General features: G+C 46.8%; 1 protein-coding gene across 2 annotated transcripts in view; it reads left to right on the top strand.

The window, feature by feature from the left end:
• MHX (magnesium/proton exchanger) overlaps positions 1–17,853 on the top strand; it is a 115,635-nt gene that overhangs the window by 57,297 nt on the left and 40,485 nt on the right. For both annotated transcript variants that reach the window (XM_086522159.1, XM_086522160.1), the window contains exon 3: positions 9,527–9,645. In XM_086522159.1, the coding sequence (XP_086378285.1) occupies positions 9,527–9,645 (119 nt within the window). The remainder of the gene's footprint in view (positions 1–9,526; positions 9,646–17,853) is intronic.

Below are 17,853 nucleotides of genomic sequence, written 5' to 3'. Positions count from 1 at the left end.
CTTCTTATGGCTGAAAAATAAGAATGTAGATGTAGACAAAGGAAGAAAGAGATTCACCAGGATTGTAGATGACATTGAGATTATATCTTGGTTAGATTTTCTTTTGGACAATTTATATAACCATCGGCGACTCTCTTTTCAAGCAAACAATTGGTATCCCTATGGGTACCAATTGTGCTGTTTTTCTTGTTAATTTCTATCTTTTTACTTATGAGTTTGATTTTATGGAGCGTCTTGTCCTTGCTTACACTTGCCCAATATTTTTGCACAAGTTATGCAATGTAAGACGCTTTGTAGATGATCTTTTTGTCCCTGACGTTCCTTCTTTTCAAGATTTTATGTACTTGAATTCGAGTTCTTTAGGCGGAGGAATTTATCCCAAGGAGTTTTGTGAACTTAACTGTACCACAAATAGTGATTGTTGTGCCTTTTTAGACCTTAAGAGTTTTCAGACTCCCTTGGGATTAGAAGTAGATATCTATGATAAGCGCCTTGAACCAGAATATGCCAATCTAAAAATCATCCGTATGCCTCACATTTCTTCGAACATTTCTCTTTTAGCTAAGTACGGTGGCATTTGCTCTCAACTATTTAGATTTTCTCGTCTTTGTTCTAGTAAATCTACTTTTATTGCTCAATCTTGCCATCTTATTTCTTTACTAGTTGAAAAAGGATACTCATTCAAAAGAATCATAAAAAACATTCGTTCATTTTTGCATCGTAGTAAGTTTATTTTTAATGTTTCTTCCTTTGGAATGTTCAAGATAATCAGTAGTAAATTCAATAGAAGTGGGGAGCTAAAAAGCCCACTTATTGTTTGACTTAATAACACCTTATGTTGTTGTTTTGATCTTTAGCGCTTCTAGTATTTTTAATATAGCTTGACAAATGCTAGCCTTTATCATGGCTGAGTATGCCCATCACCTCCGGAGGGTGATAGAAACTCAGCTCGTTGGTTTTGTAGAGTACGTTCAAAGCATGAATGACCTCTATATAAACCTGCACCTACTCTTGGGCACTGACGACGTGAGTAGGGATGTCATAGCTGTTGTCCAAGCTACGCATGATAAAGGTGAGAATCTTATTCTTCCTGTTTGGACAAGCAGCGAAGTTGAGATCACATATTGTCAAGTTTGGTTCTTTGCTCTTCGTAGGTTTGTAGTAGTATTCATTTTTCGATTTCGTATTTAGCTTACCTGAAGACTTAAGAATGTGTTTCGTTAGAAGTTGTTGTGTGAAGTTTGATTTCTAGGATTAAGTTTTTAAGATGTCTTATCCTTTTTTTGCTTAAAATTGAGTACTTGTTTTAAGCCAAATACGTTGCGTCAACTTATTTTACACGTGCCTTTTCTAAATTTTTTTTAAAGTTAATAATGTTTTGTTTTATCTAGTTTTGTTTCGTAGCAACCAAAGTGATTTAGTTTGTTTGTTTGTTTGTTTTTGTTTTTCTTTTCTTTTCTTGTGTCCCTTGCTTTTATAGTTTTATGAGTGCTTTATTCCCTCTTATAATTCGTGAGTTCAGACTATTCTGAACTTATGAAGGTATATAATATCATGGTGTGTGGTAATCTTGCTAAAAAAACTGCATTATGGAAGGTTGAAATTATCAAGGTTAATGTGGGTTATGCACAGACTAAGTCACTTTTAGCAACTTCAACCATACTTATTTTTTTTTCTCAAGAAAAAGATCCTTCCATTAGTTAATAAAACTGCCCATAACCACCTCTACTAGAGAGGGCTACATCAAAAACAAGGGGAGACTCTCCTAGTGAGTAAACAATATGTACAATGGAGGCTGAATCACAAAATGGAGGAAGAAAGAACCACACCGGTGGACAGTAGTGCCATCTGGGGGCACCCTGGACGATGGTGAAGAAAGGCCCTGGGTGCCAGAGATGCAGGAAAGCCTCTCTGCGCTCCCGCATGCGGTCCGAGCTGCCCTGAAGTCTCTCGAAGTGACCCTTGAGAGTGTGAAACAGCTCCAACCAAAAGTCGTGAATAGTCTGTGCTAGTGGGACAGGGCGAGCCTCGAAGATGCGGAAGCAACGGGCCCGCCAAATGAATGTTAGGCCACAGACGAGCTCCCTCTCTCTCATTGCACCACTCTTGGGGGGTAAGCTCAATGGCAAGCTGAAGTGTATAGGTCAACCCTCCTAGATCACTATCATCCTGCTGGTGGAGGCTAGCTCAAACTAGAGCGCAGGGCCCATGAGGGTGGACCAGGCTGCAACACCCCAAGTGTATTGTCGCGGTGTGGAAAGAGCCGGCATCAGTCGAAGAACCTGAAGCCAAACCTGCTGTGCCATGGGGCAGTCCCACAAATAGTGACAGTGACTCTCCAAAGGATGGCCACAGGTTGCTGAAAAGCCATTGTGTACTAGCTAGCTCCCAACTAGCCACTGAAACAAAGTGACTCCTCTGCTGTCTGGAGTCTCACAACGGCTCCCAAAAACCTGACAAGAACTCAGCTGTGAGACCCTCCTCTTGCCAATGAAGTGCCGCAACAGGACGAGCCTCTTTGCGTGCTGCCAGTATGTGGCCCCCAGTCGAACTGTGTATTGAAGAAAGGGGATCCTAGGGTGATTGGTTGAAGAGAAGGGGTCTCTCCGGAATCACTCTCCAGGGTCCTACGGTACTTGTGCCAGAGGGCAACTCTCCCAAGCCCAAAGCTGCCAGTGGCGTGTCTCAAGATTTGCTTGTTCAGGATCTATGACACAAGTCCTCCCACAGATGCTCACTACTCCTATCCCCTGAAAACAACACTACAATTGTGAAGCCTCTACTGAGACTCTGTGTAGGCGACCCTCTCCCTGAACCTCAAAGAACATGGGGGTACAAACTCCGAGCAAGCACGAACTGCAATGAGGACCTCCATTTGCGTGAAGGCCCCCATCCATCTGGGAGCTGCCCTCTCCAGAGGGGTGAGCCAATCAACTGGTAAAGCCTCTGTAATATCCTGGCACATGCTCTACACCCCCCTCATGCCTTGTAGCTGGATGCTCTGAGCCTCCTCGGACAAAAACTTGAAACTTGAAGCCAATCGCTGAGAGTGCAGGCTAGACCCTTTGCCATGGGACCCCAAGAAACATGAGGCCTACTACCAACTAGGTGGCCTCTTTGAGTGCTAACCATGGGGTTCCAAACAAGGGGCTGTCTCAAGTGCTCCTCTGTGCAAGTGGATTGATGCTGCTCCAGGCCACTCCTCAATTGATCCCAAGACCTAAGCAGGCTGGCAACAAACCGATCCTCCAACCTCCTTCTCAGACGAACTCTACGCATCCCTGTAAAAATCCATCTGATGGTAGGGCTCCAAGGGCCTCCTGCATGAGTGACGCGAGCTCGAAGCTGGTGAAGAAGCAACTCCTTCCAAGGCTTGTCCCCTGGAAGTAGTTGTTTGACCACAAACTTCCCAAGAAGGGCTCTGCTCTCGTGTGCTGGGTCAATGATCCTTAATCCCCCTGAGAACATGGTAAGGTGATGATTTGCCAGGCTACTTTGGCTCAGGCTTACCAGGTGTCACGCCTTGACCAAAGAAAATTCCTGATCAGCCTCTCTAGCTGGCTGATACAAGAGCTCAACAAGATCCAGCAAGACGTGATGTACCACATAGTAGCCAACAACACGTGGTTGGCCACTACAACTCTGCCTGCCAAAGAGAGCCATGCCGAACTCCAATGCGGCAACTTTCTGCCAATGGATAAGAGGAGGGGAGCAGTCTGTTGCTTAGGGGACAAGTCCAAGCCAACCTAACAACCCAGATAACGAAATGGAGTCCTTGGGGGATTCCACGTGAAACCCTAACCTGGCGACCAATCAGGCGTAGGAGCACTGCCAACCTAGAAAGCTACTGTCTTCCTCGAGTTGATCAGTGCTCCTGATGCACAACAAAACACCTCAAGAGCCTGCTCACACCTGTGCAGATTGGCTTCGTGGCCCTCCAAGTATAAGGCTCAATCGTCGGCAAACTCAACGTCAAGTAGCTCGTCTCCCCTAATAGGGAGCTCTAAACTTGCTCATCGCCTCAACATAGAACAGAAAGAGGAAGGGGGCTAGAGGGCAACGTTGTTTGATTAATGCGTGAGCATGAAGCATTCCCCTCTTCCCCTTGCTAAGAGCACCTGACTGTGCGCACACCTGTAGAGAGCTGACACATTTATGATCCAATCATATGAGAAACCCATCCTCCGTAGAGTGTCCTATTTGAAGTCCCAGTCAACTCTGTCGTAAGCCTTCTCAAAATCAAGGAGGAGTATCACAAGATCCTCTCTATGGAGACATGCGAGGGCAGACACCCTCCTTGAAAGTGAAAATGTTGTCAAGGATATTACGCTCCTTGACAAAACGTGTCTGGTCCCATGTATAATGCTCTCAAGTAGTGGTTGAATCCTCAATCTCAGAGCCTTTGCTAGAATTTTGTAGGCTAAGTTGAGGATGCTGATGGCTCGCCACTGTCGAATCTCATCCAAGGAGCCTCCCTTCTTGGAAGGTAGATCAAGCCCTCACTCATGCTGTCAGGCATCTCTCCAATGTGCAAGATATACTGAGATGCGTTGCAAAGATCTGAACCAAGCAAGTCCCAGTACTCCAAGAAGCTGGGAGTCAAACCATTCTTCTTTGGACAGCTACCTCGGGGGAGTGCTTTGGGGGCCTCATTGAGCTCCTCTAGCTGGAGGGGATGCTCTAGTCTCTGACGTATCTCCTCAGTAATAACAAGGCAAGGCATATGTGCAGAAACCTGCTCTCTGCATGCATTTTGACATTATGAGTGTGACTCAACTGACAACAAATTACGGTAAAAGTCAGTAGCAACCACATACATATCCTCAGGCTTTGAAGCAACTGACCCGTTGGGTCTCCTCAACTGGCCGACATTGGTGTGCTCATGGCGGGGATTCACCATCTCAAAGAACTCCCCAATAACTCTTATTACCCACCTGGATCCACTGAGATCCCTGCCGATGGAAGGCAAACTCATGACACCGCTCCTCAATGCTAGTCAGCTCCTGTCGAGCCTGCTGCATCTGCTCCTCCAACCAAGGACTGTTTGGGTGGTGCTCCTGCATCCTCTGCAAGGAAACAATGCCCCGTTGGAGACGCTTCTCTTCCTCCCTGGCTGTAGCCAAGCGAGCTGCAGACTTCTGGAGGAGGAAGCGACTAAGCTCAGCAAGTCCAGAGGTCACTCTACCAGCAGGGGAATCCTGTGTGTCCAAGCTCTTTGTCCAAAGTGCCACCACCTGGTCTCTAAGCTTTGGATCCAGAAAGATCCTCTCAGGGATGCGTAGCATCATACTCCCCCTTCTCTGTGCGTTTGTCACAATGAGAATCACTGGCGCATGGTCGAAAAAAGTAGTCCGTGCCAGAATGCAAATAGAATTACCCATGCCACAGATGTGGTCACTGGCGTAGAAGCGATCTATCCGAGATAGATTCACTCCTCCTACTCTATGATCAAAGCGAGAAAGACAAGCTGTCTCGGGGCCTCACAAAGCGTGAATGCTGCCAAACATCGGAAACCCTCAATGTCATACATAGATGCTCCCAAGCTGCCAACTCAGCCCCATGCACAGTAGCATGGCTACCTCCAATCCTGTCTGAGGGGTCCTCCAACATGTTGAAATCTCCACCAACACACCACTGCTCTGCATGCGGCAGAGACTGAGACCCAAACTCTGCTCGTGCACACTGCATTTGCCACATTGGACGCAAATATGTTTCAAGAAGCCTATGAGGCAACCCTGAACCTGCATAGTGATCCACTGAGCTCTGCCTAGCACAATAATACCTCTGCCCACAATGGCCTGCTGCCATGAGTCCGCAATAGTCATATATACCCCTCCTTGGATACCACCAGGCCCAAAAGCAGTTGATCAAAATGTCTCATACCGACCACGCAAAATCTGACCACATCGTCTAATGTGGCTCTCTCAAAGATGATGCTCCTGAAGCATAAGAATATCAATCTCACCACCCACAAGGCATCGTTGAAGCTCCTGCACAACCGACCCTGCTGGCGCTGAAACTGGGGCTCTCCTAATCCTTGCACATTCCATGAGACAATCCTCATACAGCCAGTGAGAGAAAACTGATGCTTCAACAGCAGCCAACCTCGCTATCTTCAAGGCCGGCTTGGATGAGGAGTAATTTGCATCCGAGCGACCCCGAGATAGGCGTGACTGTAAAGATTGTCTAACCCAGCACCAAGAAGAGCGTGCCATCCGTCGGGCTACCTCCTCTATCTAGGAGTCCTCATGTGTATATACATAGCATGGTGGGCTCTGCGTGTTAGCAAAAAAGTGTACCACAATGTGTCTACATCCTGCTGTGTCCGGAGGTGTCATTGAACTTGGCCAACAGCCACAGAGTCTGTACCAAATCTGAAACCCCCAAGTTTCTCGTGTGATGAGAGAACTCAAGAGCCTTAGCGTGAAGCCAGTCGATCATGAGTCCCCGCCACTCAGAGGAAAAGAGAAACCAACCGCCGTGTCCAGGGCCTCTATCCCTCTAGCTGCAAGAAACAGTACATGGACTTTGAAGCAAGCCGCCTCAAAGTCTAAAGTCGCCGAGAAGTCGTAGGCGAAAAAGTCCCATGGCGACGGATGTCAAAACTCGTCAGTTCTTGAGGGACTACGGAAAAGGGTGACGTCTGTACCAGAAGGGGGGTCCGCAAGACAGTTTGCTCCTCTCTCGCCAAGCGCCTCGTGGCAAAAGCGCTGCCAAGAGACCTCCTAGCAGACGATGAAGGTCTTGCCCCGTGAGCCGGCTGTGAGGTAGGAGCGGGAGAGGATGAGGAAGTAGGGGGGCTAGCGGGTGGAATGGAGGGGAGGGGGAAGCCCCGGGGGGAGGTGGGAAGGTGGAGGAGATGGAGGCGGAGGGGCGGGGCGGTGGGTGGCACTAGGGGAGGAGGGGTTTTCGGTGGTGAAGCTGAGGTGGAGGGTGGAACTATGGCCTCATCCTACTGTAAGGGTTCAAAAGGGTTCCCTGTGGGAACCCATTGGTACTGGCCTGGTGTAGGACGACCACCGGGGGGGCCGAGTGGCATGGTGGTCCTTGGCGACGACAATCACGGACTTGTTGCCATCCCTCCTCTGCATGGGCCCCAGGCTCGGAGGAGGAATCTGCCTGAGCTCCCTGTGTCTCTGTCTACTGTGTGTGGCCAGCCTTAGGAGGCTGGGTGTGGGTCTTTGCCGAAGGTCTGGGCCTCCTCCGTGGACAGGCCTTTGCTAGATGGCCCATCTGTCGACAATAAAGCACTAGTTCGGGAGGCGCGAATACTCCACATTCTGGCGGAGCGAACCACCACTCACCCGAGGTAGTAGAACGACCTTTGGGAGGGTGTGGGTGTCACGAACCAAAACGCGTACTGTAGGTATGCCAACTGCCTTTGCAGCTATAGAAGCTGCCGTGCGAGGTGTCTCCAGGACAGTCCCAATTTCTCAATTTTGGAAAGGAGCTGGAGGTACTCTCTCCTCAGGCCTAGGAAGCAGAATGAGATGGGAAGGTCTGCCTCCTCAACGAGAACATTGGTAGCCGGATCAAATCAATGGCGCCACTGCTGAAAATGAGCTCTAACTGCTTGGATGCCAGGGGACTCATCACAATGACCTTGGACGCCATCTCGGAAAACTCAAAACTCTAACTGATAGTAGCTGCGCCCGAGAAGATGAACGTCGATGATCTTGCCCACCTCTGCTAAAAGGCGGACTAGAGGAGATATCGCACCTTCCTTTTGCTAGGTCTGGTGGCGATTATCTGCCTCTTAGCTCGCTTGCTCTGTCGGTGAAAGAGCAAGTTGGATGGTGGGGTTCGTAGGGTCAGGCGAGGGGGACTTCCATCGAGTCCCTCTGTGGCAGAGCAAAATCCTTCATTTTGTGTTTGTTGCTACGAGGTGAATCGAGAGGAGAGCGAATGTGAGACAGGATACCAAGGCGAGGTCGGAAGGCGGCGACCCTGCCATGAGAAAACAAGGGGCAAGGTATGGGGAGGCGGGCTGTGAGCAGGAGCTGGGGGGCGAAAGGGGGGGGGGGGGGGGTGTGCTGGGCTACGAAGGCGAGCGGGAGAGGCAGTGCGCAGGCAGAAGCTGGCGGGCTGTGAACGGGAGCTAGGGCGACAGCAGCGCACAGGGCTTTTTGGGGGGCGGGGGGGGGGGGGGGAGGCAGGGGGGCAGCGATGGCGATAAGAGCAGGGGGTGCGCAGGGCGGGTAGCGAGCAGCGAGTGGTTCTCTTACATGTCCAACCATACTAGCTTTGATTTCGAGATAGTTACAAAGACCTCCAGGCAAGGTTCAAGGAAGTAACAATTATGTTCCTGCAGGCCTTGTATGTTTTTCAGGTGATGTATTTTGTCGAAGTATTAAGGTTGATATTGGTTAGCTTTTCAAGATTGCTTTTTCAGCTTGCCAATTAAATCAATTGTTCTCTTAGATGGGCTCAAAAATCATCAGGACAGATTTGGTGGAGTAACAGTTGTGTTTTCGAGGAACTTTATGCTTTTCACGTTACATAGACTTACTGGTCAAGGCTAATGTGGGTGTAGCAGACTTTTAGTTTTAGCTGCTTCTTTGTTACGGGATGTGCATGGGAAGGTTTCAAGAGACAATGATGTTCATACAAGCACTGTTTTGTTTCCAACTAATGTCATCTGATGCTACCATTGAGGCAGTTTTGACCCTGAGGTTTTTGCCAGTATTTAGCAGCAGTTGTGTTTGAAGTGGTCCTAGCTTTGGTAGCTTGCGAGCAGTGTAGGACACTTAAAGACATTGCTTAAGGCTGACAAAATCACACTTGGGGTGATGCAGTCACCCACAACCTTCAAACAGCGGCCACGTTTCAAGCTAGCAACCTGCTTCACATTTCAAACTAGGTACTTGTCTGCTGTTTATGAAATGAGGCTGGGCCTGCATGCTTGACCATGTCTTTCTCACCCACCCAGAGAAGCCCCACAGATGCTTTGGCCACCGGCCTTTTGTGAAGGCAGACCAAGTCTTTAGATTGTTGTGTATGACTCAGAATAGTATTTGACAGTGGCTACTTGGTCGCTGAAGGAAGAGTGAGGCTGCATCAAGAGATGCATTTTCTAGCCCTAAGGTTATAGTTCTGTCAATAAGAAAGTAACCAGATGCTTCGTTTTTATGAACGGCTTTGTTCTTGAAAGTATAGAGGCATTGTTGGGGCTGTTTTTTGTTGTAAATGACCTTAAAACAGAGGCATTGTCAGGGCTTTTTTTGTCGTACATCACCTTAAAAAGGAATGATTAATGCAGATATTTTAGCTGCTTGTGGACATTCATCTTTTAGCCATTGTCCTTAATTGAATGTCTTTGAACAGATTATTCAAAGACATAAATAATTCTGCTGTTTATCTTGTCAATGTTTCCACATAGCAAGGGCACAAATTTTCCCCTTCTCCATATTGAAGCTATTTTTTGACTCTCTTTGATGGGTAATTGATAAACAGCAAGATTCAAAAATTAATTGGCACCTTATTTATCCAATGATCATTGAAAGCTGATACTGTCACTGTCTTGTAGGTGTGGACTCCGGAGGTAATTACTATCTGGGAAGCTGGGTTGACTGTGCTGCAATTTTTCATTCTTGTCCTGCATGCTTATGCTCAAGATCAAAGCTGGCCTTTCATATCTATCTCGTTGTAAGATTTTCTGATTGCATAGCAGAATGTTATTTGTCCACTGAAAGTATCAAAGTTCTCAGTTTTTAAGAAGAAAATTGTTTCTGATGGGTCAAGTATGTGAGGTTATTTGGATTAGATTGGAAAGCCAATTAGGTGGTTGCCCATTGTGACAACTATCTAATAGGTATCAACTGTTCTAGAATGTTACTATCAGAACCTATGCAACAATTTAAGAAAGATTCCCTACCCTTTCGCTTAATATATCTACAATTCAACAATTCGACATTTCAGAATCTAAAAACTTCCAGTGACTTTAATCATGGAAGTAATCTTCAAAGGTCATCCTTCAGCATGACATCCATAGTGATCTACTTGGATGATGATTAGCTTTTTCCTTGACGGAATGACGGCATGGACATACTCTAACCAAGGCGTGCACACATACACATCAGACTTGCTTAACTCCATGATGCAAAAGTCAATCTGTATTTATCTGCCTGTTTCAATGTCTCAAACTGAGCTCAACCTGTTCCAAAGGGGAGGCATTTACTATCTTGAAGATGGCTGCCAACAAAGGATGGTTGGCGGTAGCCTTGTAAGCTGTCTGCCAGAAATCTTGTAACCGATGGGAAAAAGAGTATGCTACTGCTGCTCTTGACTCGGGGGGCGGGGGCTCAAAAATATCTGAGGGTCAGTCCGAGGGACAATCAGTTTTCTCATTCCATATTGTAGCTCTTGATATTCTGGCGTAGCAAAATTAGCCATCACATGTAGACCGTGCTGATATGTAATGGGTTTCGATGCACTAAAGTCTAAAGTTGCATACCCAAACAACTCACTCAATTAGGAATATTCAGTGGTTGACACATCACAATGCCACACAGATCCTCACATATGCATGTTACTTGACATAGAAACATATAGTTGCCGATGAACACTCCCCTCGCAAATAACCATCTCGTCCAATTTATGGAGTGTTCAACAAATCACTCCTCCTGCAAATAACCTAAAGAGGTCTGGGTGAAACCGGCCCGTAGGGCGGTAGGCGTTGGCTTTCACCCGAAATTCTTTATTTTAAACACACACACAGAGCACTTTGCAAAGAGAACCTGCGACGGGAGTTAACACTTGAATACACACACGGCTCGGAAGCTAGAATGCTCCGAGCAGACGCCGACAACCTGTAGGCCCCAAAATTGGCGCCCCTTTCGGTATTTCTTTATTCTTTAGGAGGGTAAATTACAAGGTAAGGTCCTGGGAATCCTTCACGTGTATCCACCTAGATACCATTTGATTTGGCCAAATTTCGGCAGCATAATAGCCCCAAAACTTGCGCGAAACCAATTCCCCTGCTGGAACTCGCTTGCACTGTCGTATACCCTCTGATTCCTGTCCAAAAACAGTAAATTCAGCACGCTGTATTTACTGGTTTTTGCCCTTTTTTCAGCCCCAAACAGTCCCCTAACTGTCCTCTGCTAGTGGGGCACGATTCCCAATGGTCTTGGCGTCCGTATGGCTGAAAAACAGTAAATTTACAGCGCATACACAACGCTGATTTTGCACCTGAACGGTGAGGTTATGACCCTCACCAGTGCCTGCTTTGGAGCAGTAGTTAGCTACCCCTGTTCCTACTCAAGGAGGCTCTTGCCTCAGCACAAAAGCATGAACCCACACAACTGTACATTAGTCAAATGAGTAGCCCTCTTGTGGGGCATCACATAACTGCACGTAGGGGAGAGAGAGAGAGCAGTGTGTAGTGTGCAGGGCATCACTTCTAGCACCACACTGTACATGAGAGGGAAAGGAAGCACTCCATAGCTCTTAACCTGTGACAAAAGCTGAAATGAGGCCTCTCCCAGCATAAAATTCAGCGCCACTTCTTCTGCAAGAGGAAAGTGCATGAAAATTCGACACTTGGCGCATTTACAAGCATTTGCCCGTTTCGGGTTCGCCGCTTAAAAATATCCTGACCGGTTGCCCAGTTGACTTCACGGCAGAGTTATAAAATGTTCCCCTAGTCATACCGGAGGTAATGACGCGAACACATTTCACGGCCCAAAATAGTAGTTCCCTAAATTTTAGGAGATGCTTCCGTTGGGCTCCCACTGGTCTTCTGACCATCTATCCTCATTGGGACCGCATCCAAAAGTGCAATGTGGCCCAACTGTCGGATACTTTTTGTTGGTAGTCCCACCTTGACTTTACGCCTTAATTGAGTTCACTTCCTAGTATCCACCAACTTGCTAAGTGCGACGGGGGGACCTATATGATCTTGCTCTGAGCCTAGACATCCTCTTACCATACGAATTCCAGTGCCGACCACTTCCCGTATGCGGGTGAATCTACCGTTCACATTGGCCATACAATGTCCGACCGTTTGCTACTTCAAAAAGAGGGTCTCAAAACAAATAAAATAAACCCCATTGGAAAGAAACCAACAACCAAGGTTAGCAGTTGCCACATCTCTGTGACATGGTTAATAACTGCCACGTCCTCGTGACATACCCCCCTCTTGAAATCGCAAACGTCCTCGATTGCATTCCATAAATACACGCCACTGATGATCTTGTGCTATCAACACTCTTTTATGATCGCATGTATTCGCAAGAAAGGTCGTAACATACATAGATACAAATGACTTAATGAGGCCTTCATACTTTTGCCATTTCTATCTATGGCACTGAATTCATATGTACATTTGATGTACTAGCTCTATCATTACCCCTCCTTTGCACACGTTGGGTTGGGGCATAAGTAGGCTGTAACCCAAAGGCTTCAAGGTAGAGCTGCAATACATTTGGTGACTCTGACAGTTCATGCTCTTCGATCCACTTTGCATCCATAGGTGGATAGTTCTTGAACTTCACCAAATAACGTCTTGCAACTTGTCCTTTAACTTTTCTGTCCTTATGTGCCAAAACTTGCTCAGGTACCAGGATCTCATCAAGTTCCTCAACTTCTGGCTGATCCTCAACAGGCATATCTTCTGGCACATCACCCACGAAGGGTCTTAGAAGACTTACGTGAAACACATTAAGGATCTCATCAAGTTCCTCAACTTCTGGCTGATCCTCAACAGGCATATCTTCTGGCACATCACCCACGAAGGGTCTTAGAAGACTTACGTGAAACACATTATGAATCTTCCACGCATCAGGCAATTTCAGCCTGTAAGCCACATCGCTGATCTTGTCAAGCACTTGAAAAGGCCCATAGTAACGCATGCTGAGCTTAGGAAACAACCGTTCCTTGCCCTTTATCTTCTTTAACCTTGCCTTTTCGAACCTTAAGAGAACCCAATCACCAGGTGATAGTAGCAATTCACGACGGTGACGATCAATAGCCTTTTTCTGTTTTGCCTGAGTCTTCTCCAAGGCAACTTTAATCTTCTTATACATCTCATCCATGTTCTCAACATATCGATCTGCCTCAAAGATCTTGTTCTTTGTGTGCAAAATGGGAGGAACCTTTTTGCCGCCTTCAACAGTTTCAAAAGGTGCTTTGCCAGTAGACGAATGCACCGTATTATTGTACGCATACTCAAGCATAGGCAAATACTGTTCCACATAGCATTTCAGCAGATCTAAAACAGTAGAATTGGCCTCTTTTGACTGTCCATCAGTTTGTGGATGAAACGAAGACAAGAACTTGAGCGTAGTACCCATATTCTCAAACAATCCTCTCCAGAACAAACTGGTCATGCGAGGATCACGATCACTGATAATCGATTGTGGCATACCATGGTACTTAAACACATTGTACATGAACAAGCGTGCCATCTGATCAGATTTTATCTTCTTCCTGACAGGGATAAAATGGGCTTGCTTGCTGAACCTGCAGATAATGGTCCATATACCATCATTCCCTGTTGGCGTCCTTGGAAGATCAAAGATAAAGTCCATAGCAATGCTTTCCCATGGCTTATCCGGAATCGGCAGTGGTTGTAACAACCTTGGTGCCTTTTGCCTGTCAAACTTGACCTTTTGGCAAACTATGCATGCTCGCACAAAGGCATCCACATCTCTCCTCAAGGTAGGCCAATAGAAGAACGTCTCTACCGCTTTAACTTTCGCATCAATGCCACGATGCCCTGCATACGGTGGGACATGACTCTCTTCCATGACCTTATGTCGCAGTGGCCTAGTGACACAAAGTCTGCCATGCATCATCATAAAACCATCTCTGAGGAGGTAGTGCTCGTGATGTTGCCCCTCTTGTAACTGTTCAAAGATCCTTGCAAAGTCTTCATCAACAGTATACTGTTCCTTCATGTCATCTAACTCATGATGATAAGGAATTGACACAGCTGAAATTTGTGGCTTTCTTGATAACGCATCAGCCACAACATTCTTCTTGCCTTCCACATGCATGATCTGGAAGTGGAACATGGAAAGAATGTTTGCCCATCGCATATGCTTTTCGGATAACTTTGACTGTGTCAAGAAGTATCGCAAGGTTTGATGATCTGTTTGGACAACAAAATCAGCACCTAAGAGGTAGTGCTTCCAGCTAGAAAGCGCATGAATCACGGCCAAGAGCTCTTTCTCATAGACTTGCATAGTCCTCTTTGGCCCTTGCAAAATTCGGCTTTCATAGGCTACTACCCGTCCATCTTGCATTAGCACTGCTCCGATGCTACTGCCACACGCGTCACACTGGACCACAAATGACTTCCTAAGATCTGGCAAAACAATAACTGGATCTGAAGTCAACTTTTCCTTTAAGAGACTAAAAGCTGAAATCTCTTTTTGGGTCCATCTGAAAGTGACCTCTTTCTTTTGCAATGCGTGAAGAGGCGATGCTATCTCTGCAAAATTTCTGATAAACCTTCTATAGTAGGAACACAATCCCAAGAAGCTTTTGACATCGTGCACAGTCTTCAAGTCTGGCCATGTCTTGATAGCTTCGACCTTTGCGGGATCCATTCTAACACCATCCTTTGAGACTATGTGGCCCAGAAAGTGGATCTCCTCGAGGAAGAATTCACTTTTCTTAGGATTGACAAGTAACCTGTGACTGCGCAGCTCTTCGAACACAATGGTCAAGTGACGCCTATGCTCCTCTTCATTCTTCGAATACACTATCATGTCATTGAAGAACGTTCCAACAAACTGTTGATGCGAGCGAAAAATCCGGTCCATCATTCTGTTGAACGTGGCAGGAGCATTTGTTAGCCCAAACAGCATTACTAGAAACTCATAAAGACCAAATGTCGTTCTAAACGCAGTCTTGTGCACATCCTCTGGCCTTATACGAATCTGATGGTACCCACTCTTAAGGTCTATCTTGCTGAAAATTGCAGCACCCTCTAAACGATCGAGAATATCATCAATGCGAGGAATAGGAAACCTATTCTTGATGGTATTCTTATTCAACGCACGGTAATCAATACACATGCGCCATGAGCCATCCTTCTTCTGCACTAGGAGCACTGGGGAGCAAAAGGGTGAAGAACTAGGCTGAATCAGCCCCTTCTCTAATAACTCCTCAACCTGGCCCATAATCTCTTTCTGCTGCGCCGCACTAACCCTGTAGGGAGGTCTATTTGGTGGGCTACACCCTGGCACCAAATCTATCCGATGGTCCTCAGGTCTCTCTGGCGGCAATTGCGACGGTAATGAATCAGAAAAACAGTCACTAAACTTTTGCAAAAATGCTGACCTTTCTTTATCTAACACAGATAAATTTGACTGATCCCTATCTGAGACATCACGTGCAAAAATCAAGTACACAGAAAGATGATTCTTTATTACAGAAGTGATAGCAGAAGCAGATACAATAGGGACTGACTCTCCTTTAAGCTTTACATCCAGGATGTGAGTTTTGCCCCTATGCTGTACAGTGATCTTTTTGTTGTAGGCATCCAAGACTCCATGCACTCGGAACATCCACGGGATCCCCAACAAGGCGTCACAACCTTCCAGCGGCATGATGTAAAACTCTTCAGTGTCCACATACGACTGAATATGCAGACGCAGTTTTCCAATGATGGGAGTAACACACTCTGAGTGGCCAGGACATGCCAACCCTGCCTCTGCTGTGTACCCCATCTCTTCAGCTCTGATGCCGAGCTTCATAGCTAACTCTGGTGAGATAAAGTTGGCTTTGGCACCTGGATCAAAAAAGATGAGTGCCGTCTGATCCCTAACTTTACCCCATGCCCTGCATAACTCACTGGCATCTGTGCTGGGCCTGTCACCCACCATGTCTGGCACTAAACCTGCCGTGGGTTTTGGCTTCTTGCCTTTCTGGTCTTCTTTATCCTCTGAGTCAGCTGGCCTTTTCCTTTGTGGACAATTGATAGAAATATGACCAGGCTGCTCGCATTTAAAGCATTTGTTCTCAGCCATTAGGACCTTCTTTTCCTCGAGCGACTTGCGCACAAAAGGCTTCCTTTTCTGTTTCTTTGCCTGCGCTCCAGAAGTCCCAGCTGAATCCTTGTCTTTGGTGGCCTGTTCTAACCCCTGTGACGCATCAAGAGCCGTTTTCACAGGGCTTCTTCGCTGAATTTTTCTTTTGCTGCCCTCCTTTATCACTGCTCAGAAATCCACTGTCCTCTCCTTTCAACAGGGCAAGACCAGTGTTCGCAACTTCCATAAGCTGAGTAAGGGTAGCCACTCTGTTCTTTGTACAGTAATCGCGAAGCCCTTTAGGCAGCCCACAACAATACTTCTCTATCTGCTCTGTCAATGGCACAAATCTATAGGAGGTCACTGAGAGTAACGCTTTACAAAACCTCCTATTGTACTCCAGCAAGCTCTTGCACGAAGCTGCCGTAAGCTGGTGCCAATCTGTCAGGACATCGGCTTCAAATTCATTTGATAGCCAAGCAGATGCAAACATTTGCTTGAAGTAAACCCAAGTGGCGGGTGCCTGTCCTTGCATTAACAGTGTCGTCCACCATGTAAGCGCATTGTCCTTTAAGAAAGTGGCAGCTTTCCTGACCTTCGAGGCCTCTGTAAAATTCCCTCCCGCATAAGCTGTATCAAACTGCTGGAGGAAAGTGAGTGCCTTTGTCTTGTCCTCGAAACCACTGAAGGTACTGAACTTTACTGCTGCACCACCCTCTTTGTAAGCCTTTGGCTTCTCTAGTGCCCCCAAGTTGTCATACGGGATGGTGGCTTGAGCTTCAACAAGCTCCGTACGCGGCGTAGGTTGCCTATTTTGCTGTTGCACTGGTGGTGCTTGCAAGAATTCCATAAACCTCGGATTCTGCACCAGCTGTGAAAAGACATTCACCGCGGCAACTAACTGAGTCTTAAACGCATCATCCTCAAGTTGCCCTGTCATAAAGCCCTGTACTACTGGAGGGACATTCACATTGACAGGAGGTATAGACTGACGTGGCCGTGAGCTCTCGCCAATCTCAAAAACCATAGGAATCTCCTGCCTGTCCTTTGAAGAGGAACCCTCTTCCATAGTTCCCTTCCCCTTGTCGGCCATAGTGTAATCCCCGCGTTCTCGCACTGTGTGTCTTTACCCTGAACAATCCAGGCTCACTCTTTGAGGAAAAAGTGATTGATATCCCGGCAATGGAACCATGAAACCGGCCCGTAGGGCGGTAGGCGTTGGCTTTCACCCGAAATTCTTTATTTTAAACACACACACAGAGCACTTTGCAAAGAGAACCTACGACGGGAGTTAACACTTGAATACACACACGGCTCGGAAGCTAGAATGCTTCGAGCAGACGTCGACAACCTGTAGGCCCCAAAATTGGCGCCCCTTTCGGTATTTCTTTATTCTTTAGGAGGGTAAATTACAAGGTAAGGTCCTGGGAATCCTTCACGTGTATCCACCTAGATACCATTTGATTTGGCCAAATTTCGGCAGCATAATAGCCCCAAAACTTGCGCGAAACCAATTCCCCTGCTGGAACTCGCTTGCACTGTCGTATACCCTCTGATTCCTGTCCAAAAACAGTAAATTCAGCACACTGTATTTACTGGTTTTTGCCCTGTTTTCAGCCCCAAACAGTCCCCTAACTGTCCTCTGCTAGTGGGGCACGATTCCCAATGGTCTTGACGTCCGTATGGCTGAAAAACAGTAAATTTACAGCGCATACACAGCGCTGATTTTGCACCTGAACGGTGAGGTTATGACCCTCACCAGTGCCTGCTTTGGAGCAGCAGTTAGCTACCCCTGTTCCTGCTCAAGGAGGCTCTTGCCTCAGCACAAAAGCATGAACCCACACAACTGTACATTAGTCAAATGAGTAGCCCTCTT

The sequence above is a fragment of the Adiantum capillus-veneris genome, chromosome 10, assembly GCF_014529385.1.
Source record: "Adiantum capillus-veneris isolate H3 chromosome 10, ASM1452938v2, whole genome shotgun sequence".
In the NCBI taxonomy this organism is placed as follows: domain Eukaryota; kingdom Viridiplantae; phylum Streptophyta; class Polypodiopsida; order Polypodiales; family Pteridaceae; genus Adiantum; species Adiantum capillus-veneris.
This window is presented reverse-complemented; position numbering and strand designations above follow the sequence as displayed.